This window comes from Oncorhynchus nerka, linkage group LG19 (genome assembly GCF_034236695.1).
Source record: "Oncorhynchus nerka isolate Pitt River linkage group LG19, Oner_Uvic_2.0, whole genome shotgun sequence".
Classification (NCBI taxonomy): Eukaryota; Metazoa; Chordata; class Actinopteri; order Salmoniformes; family Salmonidae; genus Oncorhynchus; species Oncorhynchus nerka.
Window position 1 is genome coordinate 5,955,576 of NC_088414.1, and position 27,212 is coordinate 5,982,787.

Here is a 27,212-nt window from a genome sequence, read left to right on the forward strand (position 1 = left end):
TTTGGACATTTTCACTTAGGGGTGTACTCACTTTTGTTGCCAGCGGTTTAGACATTCATGGCTGTGTGTTGAGTTGTTTTGAGGGGACAGAAAATGTTCACTGTTATACAAGCTGTACACTCACTACTTTACATAGGTAGCAAAGTGTAATTTCTTCAGTGTTGTCACATGAAAAGATAAACTCATATTTACAAAAATGTGAGGGGTGTACTCACTTTTGTGATATACTGTGTACACACACACACACACCTCCAAGTGCATATTTCCCAGCTGTGAATTATTCACTGCAATGGAGATAGTGAATTAAGAGATAAGTGCATCATCAGCCCAAGGTACTGCAGCATAAAGCAAATAAAGGAGGATAGTATGAATCACCTAAGGCCCTTTATTAAACCTGCGACAGAAGAGCTGGTTGGAAGGGGAGCGGTGAGAGAGAGACAGAGACAGAGAGAGACAGGAGAGAGAGAGACAGAGTGAGAGACGGAGAGAGAGACGGAGAGACAGAGAATGATTTACAGGACAAAATAAAAACCCTCCAACCCAAAAAGGCCTGTGGTGTTGATGGTATCCTCAATGAAATGATCAGATCTACAGACAACAAATTCCAATTGGCTATACTAAAACTCTTTAACATCATCCTTAGCTCTGGCATCTTCCCCAATATTTGGAACCAAGGACTGATCACCCCAATCCACAAAAGTGGAGACAAATTTGACCTCAATAACTACCGTGGAATATGCGTCAACAGTAACCTTGGGAAAATCCTCTACATTATCATTAACAGCAGACTCGTACATTTCCTCAATGAAAACAATGTACTGAGCAAATGTCAAATTGGCTTTTTACCAAATTACCGTACAACAGACCATGTATTCACCCTGCACACCCTAATTGACAACCAAACAAACCAAAACAAAGGCAAAGTCTTCTCATGCTTTGTTGATTTAAAAAAAAGCCTTCGACTCAATTTGGCATGAGGGTCTGCTATACAAACTGATGGAAAGCGGTGTTGGGGGTAAAACATACGACATTATAAAATCCATGTACACAAACAACAAGTGTGCGGTTAAAATAGGCAAAAAACACACATTTCTTCACACAGGGAAGTGGGGTTAGACAGGGATGCAGCTTAAGCCCCACCCTCTTCAACATATATATATATATCAACGAATTGGTGCGGGCACTAGAAAAGTCTGCAGCACCTGGCCTCACCCTACTAGAATCCGAAGTCAAATGTCTGCTGATGATCTGGTGCTTCTGTCACCAACCAAGGAGGGCCTACAGCAGCACCTAGATCTTCTGCACAGATTCTGTCAGACCTGGGCCCTGACAGTAAATCTCAGTAAGACCAAAATAATGGTGTTCCAAAAAAGGTCCAGTCACCAGGACCACAAATACAAATTCCATCTAGACACTGTTGCCCTAGAGCACACAAAAAACTATACATACCTTGGCCTAAACATCAGCGCCACAGGTAACTTCCACAAAGCTGTGAACGATCTGAGAGACAAGGCAAGAAGGGCATCCTATGCCATCAAAAGGAACATAAATTTCAACATACCAATTAGGATTTGGCTAAAAATACATGAATCAGTCATAGAGCCCATTGCCCTTTATGGTTGTGAGGTCTGAGGTCCGCTCACCAACCAAGACTTCACAAAATGGGACAAACACCAAATTGAGACTCTGCACGCAGAATTCTGCAAAAATATCCTCTGTGTACAACGTAGAACACCAAATAATGCATGCAGAGCAGAATTAGGCCGATACCCACTAATGATCAAAATCCAGAAAAGAGCCGTTAAATTCTATACCCACCTAAAAGGAAGCGATTCCCAAACCTTCCACAACAAAGCCATCACCTACAGAGAGATGAACCTGGAGAAGAGTCCCCTAAGCAAGCTGGTCCTGGGGCTCTGTTCACAAACACACCCTACAGAGCCCCAGGACAGCAGCACAATTAGACCCAACCAAATCATGAGAAAACAAAAAGATAATTACTTGACACATTGGAAAGAATTAACAAAAATACAGAGCAAACTAGAATGCTATTTGGCCCTACACAGAGAGTACACAGCGGCAGAATACCTGACCACTGTGACTGACCCAAAATGAAGGAAAGCTTTGACTATATGTACAGACTCAGTGAGCATAGCCTTGCTATTGAGAAAGGCCGCCGTAGGCAGACATGGCTCTCAAGAGAAGACAGGCTATGTGCTCACTGCCCACAAAATCAGGTGGAAACTGAGCTGCACTTCCTAACCTCCTGCCCAATGTATGACCATATTAGAGAGACATATTTCCCTCAGATTACACAGATCCACAAAGAATTTGAAAACAAATCCAATTTTGAAAAACTCCCATATCTTTTGGGTGAAATTCCAGTGTGCCATCACAGCAGCAAGATTTGTGACCTGTTGCCACGAGAAAGGGGCAACCAGTGAAGAACACACACCATTGTAAATACAACCCATATTTATGCTTATTTATTTTATCTTGTGTCCTTTACCATTTGTACATTGTTAAAACACTGTATATATATATATATAATATGACATTTGTTTTGAAACTTCTGTATGTGTCATGTTTACTGTTAATTTTTATTGTTTATTTCACTTTAAATATTCATTTAATATATTATCTACCTCACTTTCTTTGGCAATGTTAACACATGTTTCTCATGCCAATAAAGCCCTTGAATTGAATTGAGAGACAGAGAGAGAGAGACAGAGAAAGAGAAAGAGAGGCAGAGAGAGAGAGCGAGGCAGAGAGACAGAGAGAGAGAGCGAGAGAGAGACAGAGAGAGAGAGACAGAGAGAGAGAGGCAGAGAGAGAGAGAGGCAGAGAGAGAGAGAGAGAGAGAGAGAGAGAGAGAGAGAGACAGAGAGAGAGAGAGAGCGAGAGAGAGAGAAACAGAGAGAGCGAGAGAGTGAGAGAGAGAGAGAGAGAGAAAGAGAGACAGAGAAGCAGAGAGAGAGAGAGAGAGCGAAAGAGAGATAACCATTATGTCATTCGGTCAGGTGGGACCAGCGAGGTGTAAATACAGTTATGTAACGCCACAAACCTGAAAGGTTGTTAGATCGACTCCCCGAGCTGACAATGTAAAAATATGTTTTTCTGCCCCTAAACAAGGTAGTTAACCCACTGTTCCTAGGCCGTCATTGCCTGAGAAACAGAGAGAGCGAGAGAGAGAGAAACAGAGAGAGCGAGAGAGAGAGAGAGAGATAGAGAGAGCGAGAGAGAGAGAAACAGAGAGAAAGAGAAACAGAGAGAGCGAGGCCGTCATTGCCTGGCAGGCTGTGCAATCGTAAACAGTTCCAAGAAAGGCAGAGAAGCAAACAGTGGCAATCTATTGTACCACAGATGGGAAAAGGCCCTGACGTGGCACTGTGGACTTTTTATTGACTTAATGACGCACGATCAGATGTCACGAGAAAAGCTGGAAAATGGCACCTAATCCCGAGCGATTTACAAGTAATGGGTTCATCTTAAGGTAGGTAGGTGAGACAACAACATATCACGGTCCTTGTAAGTAATGGGTTCATCTTAAGGTAGGTGAGACAACAACATATCACGGTCCTTGTAAGTAATGGGTTCATCTTAAGGTAGGTGAGACAACAACATATCACGGTCCTTGTAAGTAATGGGTTCATCTTAAGGTAGGTGAGACAACAACATATCACGGTCCTTGTAATGAAGTGTTCCATAAAAGCAGCTATCAGCAAAGTCAGAGGCCGTAACAAACGACAAGTGTGAGTGTTGGTGCAAGAAAAGCTGTTTATAGGCCGTTTCAAAATTAGGGGCCTTGAAAAAGTATTCAGACCCTTTGGATTTCTGCACATTTTATTGTGTTACAAAGTGGTTTCAAATGCATTTCATTGTAACTGAATAACTAAAATATAGTTGATGCACAAGTATTCAGCTTCCTGAGTCAATACATGTCAGAAACACCTTTCGGCATGGGTTCATCAGCTAGGTAGGTGAGTCAACAACATGTCAGAAACACCTTGTCGGCATCGATTACAGCTATATGAGTCAATACATGTCAGAAACACCCTTGGGCATCGATTACAGCTTCCTGAGTCAATACATGTCAGAAACACCCTTGGGCATCGATTACAGCTATATGAGTCAATACATGTCAGAAACACCCTTGGGCATCGATTACAGCTATATGAGTCAATACATGTCAGAAACACCCTTGGGCATCGATTACAGCTATAGGTGAGTCAATACATGTTAGAAACACCCTTGGGCATCGATTACAGCTAGGTAGGTGAGTCAATACATGTCAGAAACACCTTTGGGCATCGATTACAGCTATATGAGTCAATACATGTCAGAAACACCTTTGGGCATCGATTACAGCTATATGAGTCAATACATGTTAGAAACACCCTTGGGCATCGATTACAGCTACCTGAGTCAATACATGTCAGAAACACCTTTGGGCATCGATTACAGCTATATGAGTCAACAACATGTCAGAAACACCTTTGGGCATCGGTTCATCTTATGAGTCAATACATGTCAGAAACACGGTCCTTGGGCATCGATTACAGCTATATGAGTCAATACATGTCAGAAACACCTTTGGGCATCGATTACAGCTATATGAGTCAATACATGTCAGAAACACCTTTGGGCATCGATTACAGCTAGGTATGAGTCAATACATGTCAGAAACACCTTTGGGCATCTTACAGCTATATGAGTCAACAACATGTCAGAAACACCTTTGGGCATCGATTACAGCTAGGTAGGTAGGTGAGTCAATACATGTCAGAAACACCTTTGGGCATCGATTACAGCTATATGAGTCAATACATGTTAGAAACACCCTTGGGCATCGATTACAGCTATATGAGTCAATACATGTTAGAAACACCCTTGGGCATCGATTACAGCTATATGAGTCAATACATGTCAGAAACACCCTTGGGCATCGATTACAGCTATATGAGTCAATACATGTTAGAAACACCCTTGGGCATCGATTACAGCTATATGAGTCAATACATGTCAGAAACACCTTTCGGCATCGATTACAGCTATATGAGTCAATACATGTCAGAAACACCCTTGGGCATCGATTACAGCTATATGAGTCAATACATGTCAGAAACACCTTTGGGCATCGATTACAGCTATATGAGTCAATACATGTCAGAAACACCTTTGGGCATCGATTACAGCTATATGAGTCAATACATGTCAGAAACACCCTTGGGCATCGATTACAGCTATATGAGTCAATACATGTTAGAAACACCTTTCGGCATCGATTACAGCTATATGAGTCAATACATGTTAGAAACACCCTTGGGCATCGATTACAGCTATATGAGTCAATACATGTCAGAAACACCCTTGGGCATCGATTACAGCTATATGAGTCAATACATGTCAGAAACACCTTTGGGCATCGATTACAGCTATATGAGTCAACAACATGTCAGAAACACCTTTGGGCATCTTACAGCTAGGTATGAGTCAATACATGTCAGAAACACCTTTGGGCATCGATTATCAGCTATATGAGTCAATACATGTCAGAAACACCTTTGGGCATCGATTACATCTTAAGGTAGGTGAGTCAATACATGTCAGAAACACCTGTTTGGGCATCTTACAGCTAGGTAGGTGAGTCAATACATGTCAGAAACACCTTTGGGCATCGATTACAGCTAGGTGAGTCAATACATATCAGAAACACCTTTGGGCATCGATTACAGCTAGGTGAGTCAATACATGTCAGAAACACCTTTGGGCATCGATTACAGCTAGGTGAGTCAACAACATGTCAAAACACCTTTGGGCATCGATTATCAGCTATATGAGTCAATACATGTCAGAAACACCTTTGGGCATCGATTACAGCTATATGAGTCAATACATGTCAGAAACACCTTTGGGCAAGAACAGCTTTATGAGTCAATACATGTCAGAAACACCTTTGGGCATCGAAACAGCTATTGAGTCAATACATGTCAGAAACACCTTTTATTGATTACAAAGTGAGTCAATGCATGTCAGAAACACCTTTGGGCATCGATTACAGCTTCCTGAGTCAATACATGTCAGAAACACCCTTGGGCATCGATTACAGCTATGTCTTCTTGGGTAAATCTCTAAGAGCTTTGCACCACTGGATTGTGCAATATTTGCCCAATATTCTTTAAAAAAGCTCTGTCAAGATGTTGGGGATCATGGCTGAAAAGCAATTTTCTAAACCTGCCATAGATTGTCAAGCAGATTGTTGTCAAAACTGTAACTTGGCCACTCAGAAACCGTCACTGTCGTCTTGGTAAGTAACTCCAGTGTATATTTGGCCTTGTGTTGTAGGTTATTGTCCTGCTGAAAGGTGAATTCCTCGACCAGTGTCTGGTGGAAAGCAGACTGTAGCAGGTTTTCCTCTGGGATTTTGCCTGTGCTTAGCTCAATGAAAAACTACCCAGTCTTTGCCAATGACAAGCATACCCATGCCATGATGCAGCCACCACCATGCTTGAAAACGAGGAGGCAGTTACTCAGTGATGTGTTGTATTGAATTTGCCCCAAACAGAAGGCTTTGCGTTTAGACCAAAAAGTGTATTCCTTTGCTGTGTTTATTTTGCAGTATTACTTTAGTACCTTGTTGCATACAAGATGGATGTTTTGGAATATTTGTATTCTTTCATTTAGGTCATTATCGTGAGTCACTACAATGTTGTTGATCCATCCTCAGTTCTATCTCAGCCATTTAACTCTGTAGCTGTTATAAAATCACCAATGGTCTCATGGTCACATCCCTGAGCAGTTGAATTCCTGTCCTGCAGCTCAGTTCAGAATTACTACTATCTTTGATGTGTCTGGGTGGTTTAATGCATAATCCACAGCATAATTATTAACTTGACCAGGCTTGAACAGATACTCAATGTCTGATTTGTTATTGTTACCCATCTACCAATCGCGGAATGCTTGGCCACAGCCCTTAACCCTGGTATATTGGCCATATAGCAAAAACCCACAAGGTGCCTTAGTGATATTATAAACTGGTTACCAAAGTAATTATAGCAATACAAATAAATGTTTTTCCACACCCATGGTATACAGTCTGATATACCACGGCTGTCAGACAATGAGCATTAAAGGTTCGAAGCACCCTTATCCCATTCATACCTTGTGACTGCAAATAGAGCATAATAGGCCTAACTGTATTAGTTAGACCTGGCCGTCTACACTCATCATATTAATGGAAGTATCGTGGGATGGGTATCAAACGGCACCAGGGTTAAAAGTATAGTGCCATTTGAAACGAGTGGGAAAATGTTCCTATCAAACCAAGCTGTTCCTATCCTCAGGATACAGGTTCAGGCTGGTGATTTAACCATGACCCTGATATAGGTGAGCAAATACCTTATCAGCGTTCAACACCATTGCACCCTACAAGCTCATCACTAAGCTAAAGACCCGGGGACTGAACACCTCCCTCTGCTACTAGATCCTGGACTTCCTGACAGGCTGCCTCCAGGTGGTGAGAGTAGTCAATAACACATCTGCCATGCTGACCCTCAACACGGGGGCCCCTCAGAGGTACATGCTTAGTCCCTTCCTGTACTCCCTGTTCACCCACGACTGCGTGGCCACACGTGACTCCAACAAAATCATTAAGTTTGCAGACGACACGGCGGTGGTGGGTCTGATCACCGATGACGATGAGACAGCCTATAGGGAGGCTATATAGGGGACAACAACCTCTCCCTCAACGATGAGACAGCCTATAGGGAGGCTATATAGGGGACAACAACCTCTCCCTCAACGATGAGACAGCCTATAGGGAGGCTATATAGGGGACAACAACCTCTCCCTCAACGATGAGACAGCCTATAGGGAGGCTATATAGGAGGGGACAACAACCTCTCCCTCAACGATGAGACAGCCTATAGGGAGGCTATATAGGGGACAACAACCTCTCCCTCAACGATGAGACAGCCTATAGGGAGGCTATATAGGGGACAACAACCTCTCCCTCAACGATGAGACAGCCTATAGGGAGGCTATATAGGGGACAACAACCTCTCTCTCAACGATGAGACAGCCTATAGGGAGGCTATATAGGGGACAACAACCTCTCCCTCAACGATGAGACAGCCTATAGGGAGGCTATATAGGGGACAACAACCTCTCCCTCAACGATGAGACAGCCTATAGGGAGGCTATATAGGGGACAACAACCTCTCCCTCAACGATGAGACAGCCTATAGGGAGGCTATATAGGGGACAACAACCTCTCCCTCAACGATGAGACAGCCTATAGGGAGGCTATATAGGGGACAACAACCTCTCCCTCAACGATGAGACAGCCTATAGGCAGGAGGTCAGAGACCTGGCAGTGTGGTGCCAGGACAACCTCTCTCTCAACGATGAGACAGCCTATAGGGAGGCTATATAGGGGGCAACAACCTCTCCCTCAACGATGAGACAGCCTATAGGGAGGCTATATAGGGGACAACAACCTCTCCCTCAACGATGAGACAGCCTATAGGGAGGCTATATAGGGGACAACAACCTCTCCCTCAACGAATGAGACAGCCTATAGGGAGGCTATATAGGGGACAACAACCTCTCCCTCAACGATGAGACAGCCTATAGGGAGGCTATATAGGGGACAACAACCTCTCCCTCAACGTCAGCAAGACAAAGGAGCTGATAGTGGACTTCAGGAAACGGAAGGGCTGTTGTGGAGCAAGTCTGCACCTGTTGTTCAGGAAGGTGCCAGAAAATTTGATTTGATTTATCTTCAGTGAAAAAAGCCTGACAAGAGACTCCGTCGCAATAGCGCTTCCTTGTTAAGTCCTTCAAAAGTGTTGAAGAGGCCCTTGAGGCTCACACTGCACCTTTAGAGTGGAAGCAGATGCACTCACAGTCACACGCAAAACCTCACAATTACACCAAACAAAAATATAAACGCAACCTGCAACAATTTCAAAGATTTTACTGAGTTACAGTTCATATAAGGAAATAACTTAATTAGGCCCTAATCTATGGATTTCACATGACTGGGAACACAGATATGTATACCCTTTTTTAAAGTAGGGGCGTGGATGAGACAACCAGTCTGTATCTCATGTGACCACCATTTGCCTCATACAGCATGACACATCTCCTTCGCATAGAGTTGATTAGGCTGTTGATTGTGGCCTGTGGAATGTTGTCGTTCTCCTCTTCAATGGCTGTACAAAGCTGTTTCTTTTTACCCCATTTCTCCCCAATTTCGTGGTATCCAAATTGGTAGTTACAGTCTTGTCTCATCGCTGCAACTCCCGTATGGATTTAGGAGAGGCGAAGGTCGAGAGCCAGAGAGGAAACACTTGGAGGAAGCACCTGGTGACCGTGTCAGCGTGCACTGCGCCCAGCACGCCACAGGAGTCTCTAGTGCGCGATGGGACAAGGACATCCCTGCCGGCCAAACCCTCCCGTAACCCGGACGACGCGGAGCCCAATGTGTCTCCCAGTCAGGGCTGGCTGCTACAAATACTGGACTCGAACCCAGAATCTCTGGTCGCACAGCGATGCACAGCGATGCACAGCGATTCACAGCGCCTTAGACCACTGTTCCACTCGGGAGGCCCGGCTGTGCGAAGTTGCTGGAAATCATTGCGTCATGGGGCCGTGCATTATCATGCTGAAACATAAGGTGATGGCGGGAGATGAATGGCACGGCAATGGGCCTCAGGGTCTCATCATGGTATCTCTGTGCATTCAAATTGTCATCAATAAAATGCAATTGTGCTCGTTGTCCGTAGCTTATGTCTGCCCATACCATAACCCCACCACCACCATGGGGCACTCTGTTCACAACGTTGACATCAGCAAACCGCTCGCCCACACGACACCATACACACTGTCTGCCATCTGCCTGGTACAGTTGAAACCCGGATTCATCCATGAAGAGCGCACTTCTCCAGTGTGTCAGTGACAATGAGTTTGAACAGAAACTCTTCAGTTGTACAAACCCACAGTTTCAGCTGTCTTGGTGACTGGTCACAGACGATACCGCAGGTAATGAAGCTGGATGTGGAGGTCCTGGGCTGGCGTGATTACACGTGGCCTGCAGTTGAGAAGCTGGTTGGACGTACTGCCAAATTCTCTAAAAAGACGTTGAAGGTGGCTTATGGTAGAGAAAAAAACAAATTCTCTGGCAACAGCTCTGTTGGACATTCCTGCAGTCAACATGCCAATTGCACACTCCCTCAAAACTTAAGACATCTGTGGCATTGTGTTGTGTGACAAAACTGGACATTTTAGAGTGGCCTTTTATTGTCCCCAGCACAAGGTGCATCTGTGTAATGATAATGGTGTTTTCTTGGTATACCACACCTGTCAGGTGGATAGATTGTCTTGGTACAAACATCTGGGATCTTTAATTGAAGCTCATGAAACATGGGACCAACACTTTAAAATGTTGCATTTATATTTTGGTTCAGTGTAAGACAGACATAAATTACAGTCACTCGCTGTGTGGGGGTGACAAGGCAAAAAATGACAAGGAAGTGAATTCAGACAAGTGAAATAATGTGTTCCTGAATAGTGGATTTGACTGACACACGACTTCACAGTTCCACAGTAACGGCTGAAGCCGGGTCAGACTCTTTCTCTGCTGTGCATCACTGATAACTTTCATATTGCACATGTCTTTCCTCCTCCCTATCTCTTGCTGCCTTCTCTCTCTCTCTCTCTCTCTCTCTCTCTATTCACACACACAGAAAACCATTATCATAATGTCTGACACAGCCAGTTATTACCAATGTCCATTAGGCTAATGACCTGGTTATTAGCATTAGTGAGAACCAGAACAGATGACAGAAAATAGGACACACAGACACAGCCTGTTCATCTGCGCCATGACAGCAGTGACTACCACAAATACAGCAAGCCTTCACTGTCTTCATTCTCGCTCTTTTTATTTTATTTACATCTCTCTCTCAGAGGACAGTGAGATTAGCAGAAACCCTACAGCGCAACATAGACAGCATTGATTCAAGATGAAATGGGTTAAGTCTGGTTAAATATCTCTGGATCAATGGAAGGAATCACATTGCCAGCCACAATTTCACTGAGAGTCTGTGCCATGATTTCCCCTGGGCTGGCTGGGAGAAACTTGCTTGCCTGGTCTGCTGTGAGGCGTCAGAGTTGCCACGGCAACAAGTCCCTGTGTTGTAAAAAAATAAAAAAATAAAATCCTTTCTTCCTCCTTTGCCCCAAAGACCAACCAAACAACATTTGTTCAGGAGGAACGCAATAAGGAAAAGGAACGAAGGAAAACAGATCGATAATACCTCCTTTCTGGTTGTTACGAAAGAGATTTAAAAAGTGCAACATTCATTTTCAAAGGAATCTTTCTGAGAGCAACCCCTCAACTGTATAGTCTTCCTCTGCATCTATGGCTGTGTAGTACATTTCCTGATATTATACCTAACCTCGGAAAAAGTAGGTTATTAGCTCACATTTGGCCAGGGTGATAATGAAGAATGAGTTCTAGCTTATAAATGAAACATGACATCATATTAACGCACCAGTAGCTGCAGAATAGTTCCTAACCCGCTCTCGGAGGTCTTTATCGGCTTAGTGCCTGCTGCCATGTGGGTTCAAGTTCAGGATTTATGTCATTTCACTGCCAGGTTCCTCAATCCAGCTTTATTACTGAAGTCTTCTGACCCCTCCTGAGCCTAACTGATCTCAGAGCAGTTAGTAACAGCATTCGGCACATATGCCACTTCGACTACAACACCAGTGTTTACACCAGTGTTACACCAGTGTTACACCAGTGTTACACCAGTGTTTACACCAGTGTTACACCAGTGTTTACACCAGTGTTACACCAGTGTTTACACCAGTGTTACACCAGTGTTTACACCAGTGTTACACCAGTGTTTACACCAGTGTTACACCAGTGTTTACACCAGTGTTACACCAGTGTTTACACCAGTGTTACACCAGTGTTACACCAGTGTTACACCAGTGTTTACACCAGTGTTTACACCAGTGTTACACCAGTGTTACACCAGTGTTTACACCAGTGTTACACCAGTGTTTACACCAGTGTTTACACCAGTGTTTACACCCTTGTTTTTCCATAGCTAGGGCTGACAGTGAGGACTTGTGAAGAGTAGAATCAATAACCTCGGCATAATCAAAACAGTTGCTTTCTGAGAAGGTGTTAAAGTTCACAGTTAGCCCTTGTTAAGTAAATGTTGCTCATGGCCCAGTGAGACACATGTCAATTCTTGGTCTCATGTTTTATGAGCTGAAACAAAAGCTCAGAAATGTTCCATATGCAAAAAAATATTATTTCTCTCAAATTGTGTACACAAATGTGTTTTAGTGACCATCGCTGTGTTTGGAGGAAAAAGGGGGAGGCTTGCAAGCCGAAAAACACCATCCCAACCGTGAAGCACAGGGGGTCGCAGCATCATGTTGTGGGGGTGCTTTTCTGCAGGAGCGACTGGTGCACTTCACAAAATAGATGGCATCATGAGGAGGGAACATTATGTGGGTATATTGAAGCAACATCTCAAGACATCAGTCTGGAAGTTAAAGCTTGGTCACAAATGGGTGTTCCAAATGGACAATGACCCCAAGCATACTTACAAAGTTGTGGCAAAATGGCTTAAAGGCAACAAAGTCAAGGTATTGGGAGTGGCATTCACAAAGCCCTGACCTCAATCCTATAGAAAAGTTGTGGGCAGAACTGAAAAAGCGTGTGCGAGCAAGGAGGCCTACAAACCTGACTCAGTTACACCAGCTCTGTCAGCAGGAATGGGCCAAATGTTCACCCAACTTATTGTGGGAAGCTTGTGGAAGGCTACCTGAAACATTTGACCCAAATTAAACAATTTAAAGGCAATGCTACCAAATACTAATTGATTGTATGTAAACTTCTGACCCACTGGGAATGTGATGAAAGAAATAAAACCTGAAATAAACCACTACTATTATTCTGACATTTCACATTCTTAAAATAAAGTGGTGATCCTAACTGACGTAAACAGGGATTTCTTACTAGGATTAAATGTCAGGAATGGTGAAAAACTGGGTTTTAAATGTGTTTGGCTTAGGGGTATGTAAACTTCCGACTTCAACTGTATATACAGTGTCGTAACGATGTGCAAATGGTTAAAGTACTAAAGGGAAAATAAATAAACATACTGGAAATATGGGTTGTATTTACAATGGTGTTTGCTCTTCACTAGTTACCCATATCTTGTGGCAACAGGTCACAAATATTGCTGCTGTGATGGCACACTGTGGTATTTCACCCAGTAGATGTGAGAGTTGATCAAAATTGGCTTTGTTTTCGAATTCTTCGTGGATCTGTGTAATCTGAAGGAAATATGTCTCTCTAATATGGTCATACATTTGGCAGGAGGTTAGGAAGTGCAGCTCAGTTTCCACCTCATTTTGTGGGCAGTGTGCACATGCTCACTGAGTCTGTACATAGTCAAAGCTTTCCTTAAGTTTGGGTCAGTCACAGTGTTCATCTCTCCAGGTTCATCTCGCTGTAGGTTAAGGAAGGTTAGGGAATCGTTTCCTTTTTGGTGGTTGTAGAATTTAACGGCTCTTTCCTGTATTTTTATAATTAGTGGGTATCGGCCTAATTCTGCTCTGCATTATTTGGTGTTCCACGTTGTACATGGAGGATATTTTTTCAGAATTCTGCATGCAGAGTCTCAATTTGGTGTTTGTCCCATTTTGTGAATTCTTGGTTGGTGAGCGGACCCCAGACCTCACAACCATAAAGGGCAATGGGTTCTATAACTGATTCAACTATTTTTAGCCAGATCCTAATTGGTATGTTGAATTTTTAGTTCCTTTTGATGGCGTAGAAGGCCCTTTTTGCCTTGTCTCTCAGATCGTTCAGAGCTTTGTGGAAGTTCCCTGTGGCACGGATGTTAAGGCCAAGGTATGTATAGTTTTTTGTGTGCTCTAGGGCAACAGTGTCTAGATGGAATTTGTATTTATGGTCCTGGCGACTGGATCTTTTTTGGAACACCATTATTTTGGTCTTACTGAGATTTACTGTCAGGGCCCAGGTCTGGCATAATCTGTGCAGAAGATCTAGGTGCTGCTGTAGTAGGCCCTCCTTGGTTGGTGGCAGAAGCACCAGATCATCAGCAAACAGTAGATATTTGACATCAGATTCTAGTAGGGTGAGGCCGGGTGCTGCAGACTGTTCTAGTGCCCGTGCCAATTCGTTGATATATATGTTGAAGAGGGTGGGGCTTAAGCTGCATCCCTGTCTAACCCCACGACCCTGTGTGAAGAAATGTGTGTGTTTTTTGCCAATTTTAACCGCACACTTGTTTGTGTACATGGATTTTATAATGTCGTATGTTTTTCCCCCAACACCACTTTCCATCAATTTGTATAGCAGACACTCATGCCAAATTGAGTCAAAGGCTTTTTTGAAATCAACAAAGCATGAGAAGACTTTGCCTTTGTTTTGGTTTGTTTGTCAATTAGGGTGTGCAGGGTGAATATGTGGTCTGTCGTACGATAAATTGGTAAAAAGCCAATTTGACATTTGCTCAGTACATTGTTTTCATTGAGGAAATGTACGAGTCTGCTGTTAATGATAATGCAGAGGATTTTCCCACGGTTGCTGTTGACGCATATCCCACGTTAGTTATTGGGGTCAAATGTGTCTCCACTTTTGTGGATTGGGATGATCAGTCCTTGGTTACAAATATTGGGGAAGATGCCAGAGCTGAGGATGATGTTAAAGAGTTTTAGTATAACCAATTGGAATTTGTTGTCTGTGTATTTTATCAATTCATTGAGGATACCATAAACACCACAGGCCTTTTTGGGTTGGAGGGTTTTTATTTTATCCTATAGTTCATTCAAGGTAATTGAAGAATCAAATGGGTTCTGGTAGTCTTTAATAGTTTAATTGATCATGTATATGTTTTTGCTGTTTGTTCTTCGTTCTAGAGCCAAAAAGATTGGAGAAGTGGTTTACCCACACATCTCCATTTTGGATAGATAATTCTTTGTGTTGTTTGTTTGTTTAGTTTTTCCAATTTTCCCAGAAGTGGTTAGAGCTTCTCTCTCTCTCCAATTAATGTCACCTTCCCGGGTCTTCCTGATACCTACCATGACACCTACCACCTACTCTTTTTCCATTTACTGCAACGAGCACCGACCAACACCGGACATCCATTGGGGTTGAAAAGTAGTTGAAATTTGGTCAGTCCACTCTGGCCAAACCAAATCTGAACCAATCATAGACATCTCTGTTTCACAAGTTTGGACAGCACATTAGAGAACAGAACAATACAGTAGAGTAAAGAAAAGTACAGTGCAGAACTGTACAGTAGAGTTCAGTACAGTAGAGCACACTAGAGTACAGTACTGTACGGAACTCCATTCTACTCTACTGTGCTGTACTGTGATGTCCAAACTTGTGAAACATAGACGTCTATGATTGGTTCAGATTTGGTCTGCTCCAGACCAACCAAATGTGGTCTTGTTTGGGGGTGGACCTCATTACAATAATAGCCCATGTGTAGAATACCAGCCAAATATGCAAAAGAAGAATATTGCAAATGTCTATATTTGTGTACCTATTCAGGATACATCACCATGAAAAGAATGATATTCATATCCATTATTGTGCATTTATGTATAGTACTGTGCATTTGGAAAGTATTCAGACCCCTTGACTTTTTCCACATTTTGTTACGTTAGAGCCTTTTTTTTTTAAATGGATAAAAAATATATATTTCACATCAATCTACACACAATACCCCATAATGACATCACAATACCCCATAATGACATCACAATACCCCATAATGACATCACAATACCCCATAATGACATCACAATACCCCATAATGACAAAGCAAATACAGGTTTTTAGAGTTTATTGCAAATGTATAAAAAAAAACATTTACATAAGTATTCAGACCCTTTACTCAGTACTTTGTTGAAGCACCTTTGGCAGCAACTACAGCCTCAGGTCTTCTTGGGCATGACGATACAATCTTGGCACACATGTATTTGGGGGTGTTTCTCCCATTCTTCCCTGCAGATCCTCTCAAGCTCTGTCAGGTTGGATGGGGAGCGTTGCTGCACAGCTATTTTCAACATGATGCTCCTACCACCATGTTACATTGTAGGGATGGCCATTCAGGCCAAAGAGTTCAATCTTGGTTTCATCAGACCAGAGAATCTTGTTTCTCATGGTCTGAGAGTCCTTTAGGTGCCTTTTGGAAAACTCCAAGCGGGCTGTCATGTGCCTTTTACTGGGAGTGGCTTCCGTCTGGCAACTCTAGCATAAAGGCCTGATTGTGGAGTATGGAGAACCTTCCAGAAGGACAACCATCTCTGCAGCACTCCACCAGAAGAACTCTGTCAGAGTGACCATCGGGTTCTTGGTCACCTCCTTGACCAAGGTCCTTCTCCCCCGATTGCTCAGTTTGACCGGAAGGCCAGCTCTAGGAAGAGTCTTGGTGGTTCCAAACGTCTTCCATTTAAGAATGAGAGGCCACTGTGTTCTTGGGGACCTTCAGTGCTGCAAACATTTTTTGGTACCCTTCCTTGACACAATCCTGTCTCAGAGCTCTACGGACAATTATTTCGACCTCATGGCATGGTTTTTGCTCTGATATGCACTGTCAACTGTGAGACCTTATATAGACAGGTCTGTGCCTTTCCAAATCATGTCCAATCAATTGAATTTACTACAGGTGGACTCCAATCAAGTTGTAGAAACATCTCCAGGATGATCAATGGAAACAGGATGCACCTGAGCTCAATTTAGAGTCTCATAGCAAAGGGTCTGAATAGTTATGTAAATGAGGTATGTTTTTAATGTTTTATAAATTTGCTAACAAATCTAAAAACATGTTTTCGCTTCGTCATTATTGGGTATTGTGTGTAAATTAATGAGGAAATGTGTTATATAATTCATTTTCAAATAAATATAACATAACAAAAAGTCAAGGGGTCTGAATACTTTCCGAATGCACTGTACATATCAGGAACACATGTAATTCCGTTACTGAATGTAAATCAAATCAAATGTCGTGTCACATGCGCCAAATACAACACAGTGAAATGCTTTACTTAAAAGCCCTTAACCAACAATGCAGTTCAATAGAGTTAAGAAAATAGTTACTAAATAATGTACTTTTTACTCCATACATTTGACACCCAAAAGTACTCGTTACATTTCGATGCTTAACAGGACAGGAAAATTGTTAAATTCACACACTTATCAAGAGAACATCCTGCTCATCCCTACTGCCTCTGATCTGGAGGACTCACTAAACAGAGAACATCCTGGTCATCCCTACTGCCTCTGATCTGGAGGACTCACTAAACAGAGAACATCCTGGTCATCCCTACTGCCTCTGATCTGGCGGACTCACTAAACACAAATTATTCATTTGTAAATTATGTCAGTGTTGGAGTGTACCCCTGTCTATCCTTAAAAAACTAAATGCAAGAAAATCTAGTTTGCCTAATATGAGCAATTTGAAATGATTTATACTTTTACTTTTGATATTTAAGTATATTTAAAACCAAATACTTTTAGACTTCTACTCAAGAAGTATTTTACTCAGTGACTTTCACTTGAGTCATTTTCTATGATGGCATCTTTATTTCTACTCAAATATGACAATTGGGTACTTTTCCCACCACTGTGTGTATGTGCACTTGCATGCACATGTTATTTGTGACTAGCAATAACAGTTAAACTGTAATCTCTGTAATCTCTCCATCTAACACAAGCCAGCCCCCAGGAGAATCGCTGAATACTATTAGTGACAAGAGTGCCAGTGAGCCACACAAAAGCACTGCCTCTGCAATGACATACCTGACCTTAAAAAACAAAATGTGGATGACAACAGGGAGAATCAGCAGAGAAGGAGGAAGTTAAAGAAGGGACAGAGAGAGGCTGGTCCTGACGTACACACCTACACGTACGCTACGGTCACAAGACGCAGGCCTCCTCGTTGCTCCTAGAATTTCTAAGCAAACAGCTGAAGGCAGGGCTTTCTCCTATAGAGATTCTTTTTTTAATGGAATGGTCTGCCTACCCATGTGAGAGACGCAGACTCGGTCTCAACCTTTAATCCTTACCGAAGGCTCATCTCTTCAGTAGGTCCTACGATTGAGTGTAGTCAGGTCCAGGGGTGCGAAAGCTGAACGACAAGGCACTGGAGTGACCACCCTTGCTGTCTCTGCGAAAGCTGAACGACAAGGCACTGGAGTGACCACCCTTGCTGTCTCTGCGAAAGCTGAACGACAAGGCACTGGAGTGACCACCCTTGCTGTCTCTGCGAAAGCTGAACGACAAGGCACTGGAGTGACCACCCTTGCTGTCTCTGCGAAAGCTGAACGACAAGGCACTGGAGTGACCACCCTTGCGGTCTCTGCAAAAGCTGAACGACAAGGCACTGGAGTGACCACCCTTGCTGTCTCTGCGAAAGCTGAACGACAAGGCACTGGAGTGACCACCCTTGCTGTCTCTGCGAAAGCTGAACGACAAGGCACTGGAGTGACCACCCTTGCTGTCTCTGCGAAAGCTGAACGACAAGGCACTGGAGTGACCACCCTTGCTGTCTCTGCGAAAGCTGAACGACAAGGCACTGGAGTGACCACCCTTGCTGTCTCTGCGAAAGCTGAAGGACAAGGCACTGGAGTGACCACCCTTGCTGTCTCTGCGAAAGCTGAAGGACAAGGCACTGGAGTGACCACCCTGGCTGTCTCTGCGAAAGCTGAACGACAAGGCACTGGAGTGACCACCCTTGCTGTCTCTGCGAAAGCTGAACGACAAGGCACTGGAGTGACCACCCTTGCTGTCTCTGCGAAAGCTGAACGACAAGGCACTGGAGTGACCACCCTTGCTGTCTCTGCGAAAGCTGAACGACAAGGCACTGGAGTGACCACCCTTGCTGTCTCTGCCTGACTCTCCACTCGCCTACACTGTAAAGTCCACAACCTGTTGTATTCGGTGCATGTGACAAATAACATTTGATTTGATTTCACTGCCTCTGACCCTATAACAGGGTCGGAGTTAGTGGTAAAAATAATGGAAGTCATAGGTTACGTAAGCCCCCGTCGTCATCTGACTTCCTATGTTGCACATTTGAAGATCAAGAACTGCTGTTTTAATGTATCACCATCTTGCTTCTTGGAGGAGTTTTTGGAAACATTTTATGTGCAGTGTGAGCTACTCTAGGAAGTGACGTTGCAGGCTAGCTCAGTGCTGCCCCCTCTCATTGAGTATCTAAGGCACTGCATCTCAGTGATATAGGCGTCACTACAGACACCCTGGTTCGAATCCAGGTTGTATCACAACCGGCATTGATTGGGAGTCCTATAGGGCGGCGCACAATTGGCCCAGCATCGTCCAGGTTTGGCCCAGCTTCGTCCAGGTTCGTCATTGCAAATAAGAATTTGTTCTTAACCGACTTGCCTAACTAAATAAAAAAATTCTGTGTGCGTTTTGGAAATAATTGGTTCAAGACATACTGGTGAAATATAGAAGCAAGTATTGCTACCACGACTGTGTAAAAAAAAAAAAAAGTATGTCCACGAATATTGACCATGAAGAGCCGCCATACTCCCCTTATGGGGGTTCCTGCTTTATGAAAACAGAACCTTTATGAAAACCCCGGGCGGCCTTGAATTTGAAATCCTCAATGAGAAGGAGCAGTCCTTCTCCCCTGGCCTGAGTCCGCATGTGTTTTTCTACTGCTCATTAAAAAAAAATGAGATTTGGGTCTTGGCGGTGTTGTACGTTGTGGGTGTGTTATGTTCATTATATTGTACCCTGGCAGTTAATTTAGTTTGTTCCTCGAATCACCGTAGCAACAACCTAGCCACTCCCACTTTCTCAAAAGTCAGAATTAATCTAAGATAAATCAAGAAATCTGTCATTAATTTGGACTTTTTTTCCAAAGATCTTTTAGTTGTGCGATTTGACATCTGACAGATGTTTGGTGCATGATAATTGTGTCTCGTGGAATGACGACAAATACTTTATTGAAGAATCCCTACTGTTGACCAATCACAGACGAAGGCTCATATACGTCGGCTCCCGAATTTCAGTTTGCGCCCCAAAACATGTTGTGTGCCCGAACTGCCGAAGTCCAAAATGAACAAAAACGTCACAAAATGTCGTCATAGTATGTGCACAAACTTTTCCAAACTGTTTTGTCTGGGAAGCTCCCGAATCGCTCTCTCTCTCTCTCTTAACCTCTGAATGCTCGGCTATGAAAAGCCAACTGACATTTACTCCTGAGGTGTTATTGTGTTCCATCCTCTATAACCACTGTGGTTATTATCTGACCCTGATGGTCATCTATGAATGTTTAAACGTCTTGAAGAACGATCTGACCTAAATGGAACAGCCAGAAGAGGACTGGCCAAACCTCGGAGCCTGGTTCCTCTCTAGGTTTCTTCCTAGGTTCCTGTCTTTTCTAGGGAGTTTTTCCTAGCCACGATGGTTCTTCATCTGCATTGCTTGCTCTTTGGGTTTTTAGACTGGGTATCTGTCTAGCACTTTGTGACAACTGCTGTTGTAAAATGGGCTTTAGAAAATACATTTGATTGATTGAGTGGTGCGAGTGGTCAGTGAGATAATGATAATGAGTGTGTGTGTATCCGTCCAGTAAAATGAAGAGATTATGTGTGTAAGAGTATCCAGCAGTTGTGTTTCTCACAGTGTTGAGAGCTCAGGAGAGATTCTCTCTCATGGTCAGTCAGTACCTCTCATTTTTGGCCCCAGATATCACGCAGCTGGGGGATAGCCTCGCAGACACTACTATTCTAGATGCACTCTGGGATCTTACATATCACACAAATTGCAAACATTGCATGATATACAAATGGCTACATTTGTAACATATCACATGAAATGGGTGACATAGTACACAATCGGATGAGGTGGCGCACAAAAAAAACGGGACCATTTTTGACTCGTGAGCACCACTTTCAAAACTACTGTTTGAAATTACACAAGAATGCATCTTTAATTCTCTAATTCATCCTTTTCAATCTCATCTCTCTCTTATAAAATAGTGATTTAAATGAGGTCTACATGTTCGAAATTTCCATGAAAATCACGTAGAGTGTTTGATTAATCTACAAGACCCTGCTAGGTAAAGTCCCCACTTATCTCAGCTCGCTGGTCACCATAGCATCTCCCACCTGTAGCACACGCTCCAGCAGGTATATCTCTCTAGTCACCCCCAAAACCAATTCTTTCTTTGGCCGCCTCTCCTTCCAGTTCTCTGCTGCCAATGACTGGAACGAACTACAAAAATCTCTGAAAGTGGAAACACTTATCTCCCTCACTAGCTTTAAGCACCAACTGTCAGAGCATCTTATAGATTACTGCACCTGTATATAGCCCACCTATAATTTAGCCCAAACAACTACCTCTTTCCCTACTGTATTTATTTTATTTATTTATTTATTTTGCTCCTTTGCACCCCATTATTTTTATTTCTACTTTGCACATTCTTCCATTGCAAAACTACCATTCCAGTGTTTTACTTGCTATATTGTATTTACTTTGCCACCATGGCCTTTTTTTGCCTTTACCTCCCTTCTCACCTCATTTGCTCACATCGTATATAGACTTGTTTATACTGTATTATTGACTGTATGTTTGTTGTACTCCATGTGTAACTCTGTGTCGTTGTATGTGTCAAACTGCTTTGCTTTATCTTGGCCAGGTCGCAATTGTAAATGAGAACTTGTTCTCAACTTGCCTACCTGGTTAAATAAAGGTGAAATAAAAAAATAATAAAAGATTAACCCAATGCAGTATAGGCTAAGACTGCACATAATGATTTACTTAAAAAATATAGATTGTTATATGAATGACAACACATGTCAAGCAATATAGGCTAGACTACGTCCATCTGCTAGGGTATACACTATACGGAGAATGCCCTTTCCTGGTTCCCTTTTCTTAGTTTGCTCACAACTCCTAGTCACGCACTAAGCGTTACATAAACACAATTGACTTAACATATCCAATATCAATATCCAACATATCAATTTCAGTGCCCTTTGGACTATTTTCAACCCAAAATGATCGGCCAAATAATGTTATTGTATATGTTATGGTTGCTGTTGTTTTTACATTGAATGCAGGCTGTTTTGAGAATCTGAAGACATTATAATAAAGGCATAATTGTATAACTTTATATGAGACAGAACAAAACTATATAATATTATATATATATATATAAAACGATATGCTTACCTGGCATACTTGCACTGACAGTGGCGAGAATGACACACAGGAGAACCCCGGGCTGAAGCGAGGCCCGGGGTTGTCGTTCGATCCGCTTCGAAGGCAGCATCCTTGAGAGGACTTCTTTAGGAACCGTGAGCCAGACACCGGGGCATAGGGTTGGTCATCATTCCCCCTACTCGTTTTCAGTGCGAAGTGTTTTCCGTGACAAATAAATCCTACACTAGTGGACAGTCCGGTTCACGGTCTATGAGCCGCTGGTTAATCCGTAGCACTGCTAAAGATCGCGGTGCGCAAATTGAAGTAAGGCGAGGCGGGGAATTCTGCAACGGAGAGATCAGATGGAGAGACACGGTGAACTGCGGCGGTAGGCTACGTAAAATCTTGGTGTCGACGTCATGACGCGATTAGAAAACAGGTTTGGTAATTTTGCCAATCTAACAGACCGAGCGCAGGCAGGTAGGCGAAATGCAGGTGTTTTCTGCTGTTGCCTCCAATGTTTGACCAAAAACGGTTTATTACATTGTCTCTGGTTTAACCACTATCAGTCGCACATAAATGAACATAGGCTTTAACTCATGTTCTACCATCACCGATGTTATCACTGTAGCAAGGGTGGGGGGCAGCAATGTTATCTTGTTTGCAAGATAAGAAACGCAATGGAAAGTCCATGAATATAATGCCATAGAAAAGTGTTATGTAGGTCTAAGCAGCTAGTTTGAGTTTCCACTATCACACTTTTCTGAGATAATAACATTGTTAACATTTGCCTATTTTCGTGCTATGACAGTGTAAGTACCAGACAGTGAGCACAGCTTTAGTGCATGTTGGTGTTAGCATCGACGAGGAAATTGACTTCGTTCATATGGGTCCTAGTCCGAGCACTACACATCTAGAGTTCCACTGTCAGGCCTTCTCCCGTCCGCTGGCAGCAAAAGGGGATAGCTTTATCGCAGCTAGCCATACTGTACATAAAGGGTTGGTTTCTCGAACACAGATTTAAAGGCGCTGCATGGTCAATCCGAGTTCTGCGTTGGCCGTGCAGCATTTACAGTGATAAGGCCTATGCAGAAGGCAGGGCATTCATACTCCGCAATTGCGTCACACCATCTACATGGCACCTCTGACTACATTTCGGATCAAGTATAAATTGCCTCTAAACCTAGTCCTGGACTAACAAACAAGCTCAATGGAAATTCTCCATTGATATAGGTTTCCTGTCCATAAATGGGCTTAATCTGGGTCCGGAAAACTGGCCCAGTTTGTAGCGGTATTGCTCATTAAGTGTGAGAATCAATCAAATAACCTCATTCCCATGGCTACATATGACCTCCAAGACGTGACCCCTTTTATCTCAGAGTACTCTTAATACATGGAGTGTGAGTAGTGGTTTACCTCATGGCCTGGAGTCCTGTCCGGCTGTTCCGGTGCTCCCTTTTTAGCAGAGTTCCTCTGGGAGTGACTAGAACGCTCAGACTGGGCTGAAAACATGTTGGCACTCGAGAGGACCACAGAGAAAACTGAAAAACATGACAGACTGGAGACAATGTGTGCATCTCCCAATAGACTTCATCGCCTTCCCTTCACCTAAAGAGTGGATCCACACTGTGCTTTCAGATCATTACAGAGGAAATCACTTTCAAATTCACAATTCAGCTGTTTGGACATTGGTCAAATTGAAGGCTCACATCTGATGGGCTGCTTCTTCTTTGAGGTGAGGAGCTTGGAGTGACCCAGACTGGGCAGGGAGAATGAGTGGGTCTGGGAGGACATCTTGGATCGTGTGAGAGGGCGCACCCTGCTGATCAGTGTAGGGAGGAGCAGAAGCTGCAATGCCAATATTATTCCTAATGTATTAGTAAAACCATCACCACAGTGCTAATAGGACAAGCAGTTTACAAGGTTTCAAATATCAGAGGTAAATAAGTGCTTTACTTTGGCAGAAGCTCACCGGAGCAGAGTACCAGCACCTAAAATGTTCTACTGCTTGAGCTCCTGCACCTCTAGAGTATTGTGGAGCTCCTACACCTAAATATAAACAGTACCGGAACACAAAATGAGTACTGGCATCTTTTTCAGTCCAAGTCAAGCACTGGAGGTAATTAAAATATCAAACTTCTCTTTCTTGGTCACAAGTCGTTTGGGTGTGAAATAAAGTTCCATATCAAAACATAATGTAGGCCTATGTTCCGCCAGGAATGATGAGGATTTTTTATTTTATTTTATTTCACCTTTATTTAACCAGGTAGGCTAGTTGAGAACAAGTTCTCATTTACAACTGCGACCTGGCCAAGATAAAGTAAAGCAGTGTGAAGAGACAACACAGAGTTACACATGGAGTAAACAATTAACAAGTCAATAACACAGTAGAAAAAAGAAGGGGAAAAAAGAGTCTATATACATTGTGTGCAAAAGGCATGAGGAGGTAGGCGAATAATTACAATTTTGCAGATTAACACTGGAGTGATAAATGATCAGATGGTCATGTACAGGTAGAGATACTGGTGTGCAAAAGAGCAGAAAAGTAAATAAATATAAACAGTATGGGGATGAGGTAGGTAAAATTGGGTGGGCTATTTACCGATAGACTAAGTAAGTAATATAGGTCTATCGCTAGTGGTTTGGTACTATTGACATTGTTTTTTACCTTATGTCCAGTGTCTTTGTGTGAGACCAGGTCAGTATACTGGGTCTGGCTTAAAGCCTGTGCTTTGTCACAACTCTCCCCTGAAAGGAGAGGATTTTATCAGGCTCCAAAACTCACAATAAAGCAGTGAAACAAGTACTGAAGTAGGGTTGCAAAGGGTCAGAAATTTTCCTGAAATTTTCCATGGTAAATTAAGCCCTGGAATATGGGGAATTTTGCTTAAATGCATCAACAAATTAAGCTTATAACAGTGAACCTTTTTTTGTGGGATACACATTACATATTTTGGTTAAACTACCCCCAATTCAATGGAATTGCAACCCTCTGCATGCACAGTGCACTCTTCAATCACTTGCACACTAATGAGATGCTATTGAGCCCACACTACTACACTGTCTGAGCCAAGGACTACATGCTTTCTGGTAAGTTTTGATTACAATACTGGGTGGGGTGAATATATTTGATATGACATGATTCTTTGTTTACTAGTAAATAGTAGCCTATGTGTTTAAATCATATCTAACCATTTCTGCTAGTTAGTTTTTGTTATTATGTGGGTTTTAGCTTGCTTGAGCCTGCTAACTGAGGAGTGTTAATTCACCTGTTTCCATATGTGTTTAATTTTAAAACATTTATCTTACAAAGGACTTGTTTAATCTAACTGATTAACTATTTATCTGTAAATGGGAATTGTATTTGGTTTTTTAAACTCATTTTCCCCCTAATCTTTACAGGAAAATGCCACAGGCACTATCTGATGTGTGGAGACATTTCACTGCAGCTAATGTAGAAGGAAAATCTGTGTACATTTGCAAATACTGTGCCAAATCATTGGTGAAGAATGCAACGAAGATGCAGAATCATCTGGCCAAGTGCATAAAGTTCCCTCAGCGCTCACAACAAGCAACCTCTGACAAAAGTCCCCCTACTTCTATTCAAGGTGAAAATGGTGAATCAGACACCTTATTGATAGCAACAGCTCATGGTCCTCCTGGAATCAGAAGTTGTTTTGACTCAATGGAGGAACATAGTCAGAGAAATGCTGATGAATGTCTTGCTCAAGCTGTGTATGTAACTGTTTCACCTCTGCTCACAGGCAACGTGTATTGGAAGAGATTTCTGAATGTTCTTCACCCAGTATACAACCCTCCAACCAGACATGCTTTATCTACTCATTTGCTGGATGCCGAATTCAACAGAGTTCAAGTGAAGGTCAAGCATATCATAGAGAAAGCAGACTGTATTGCAATCATCTCTGATGGGTGGTCGAATGTTTGTGGGCAAGGAATAATTAACTACATCATCATCTCCACCCCTCAACCAGTATTCTACAAGAGCACAGACACAAGGGACAACAGACACACTGGTCTCTACATGGCAGATGAGCTGATGGAAGTCATCAATGACCTTGGACCACAGAAGGTATTTGCACTGGTGACGGACAATGCTGCGAACATGAAGACTGCTTGGGCTAGATTGGAGGAGTCCTACCCTCACATCCCACCCATTGGCTGTGCTGCTCATGCATTGAATCTGCTCCTCAAGGACATCATGGCACTGAAAACAATGGATACACTAGTAGAGAGCCAAGGACATGGTTAGGTATGTGAAGGGTCATCAAGTTATAACAGCAATCTACCTCACCAAGCAAAGTGAGAAGAATAAGAACACCACATTGAAGCTGCCCAGCAACACTCGTTGGGGTGGTGTCATCATGTTTGACAGAAAATCTACCTGGATCCTGGTTCGTTGAGAAGCTACGAAGCACACGGTCTTGTAATTTACTCCTTAAGGCAACATCTATGGTTAGAGTAAACCTTAATACACACACATGCATCTGTAAAGTCAAAATTCTGTTTTTGTTCTGTGTGAAGTGATACATTGTGTGCATCCCAAATGGCACCCTCTATAGTGCACTACGGTTGATGGGCCTTGGTTGAAAGTGGAGCACATAGGGGATAGGGTGTCACTTGGGACACATATGGTTGGGGCTCCCAGTAGTTCCCTTTGAGCGGATACTGGGCTACAAATTTGGTCGCTTTAATCCAAAAATCCAAGTCGGAGTATGGTTGAATCCCCACAAACAAAAGGTGGTGGTCGTCATGACCACAAATGACACTTAATGGCCATTGACGTCATCTTGGAATGAATTTTGTGTTACATCACTAAGACCCCCGTTACAGACATAGAATGAAATCTACTAGTTCATAAAGCTACCTAGATACCTCTATGAACAAAGGTGATCATTGAAAACATCTACATTGTAATATTTTGTTGAGGGATGAAGAAAAACTAAGA

At 42.8% G+C, this 27,212-nt stretch overlaps 1 protein-coding gene across 1 annotated transcript in view; it reads right to left on the reverse strand.

Moving 5' to 3' along the window:
- Positions 1-22,696, reverse strand: part of LOC115147140 (neural proliferation differentiation and control protein 1-like) — a 59,563-nt gene extending 36,867 nt beyond the window's left edge. The window contains exon 1 of the mRNA XM_029689175.2: positions 22,277-22,696. Coding sequence (XP_029545035.1) covers positions 22,277-22,376 — 100 coding nt within the window. The 5' untranslated portion in view covers positions 22,377-22,696. The remainder of the gene's footprint in view (positions 1-22,276) is intronic.
- Between the last annotated feature and the right edge of the window lie 4,516 nt (positions 22,697-27,212).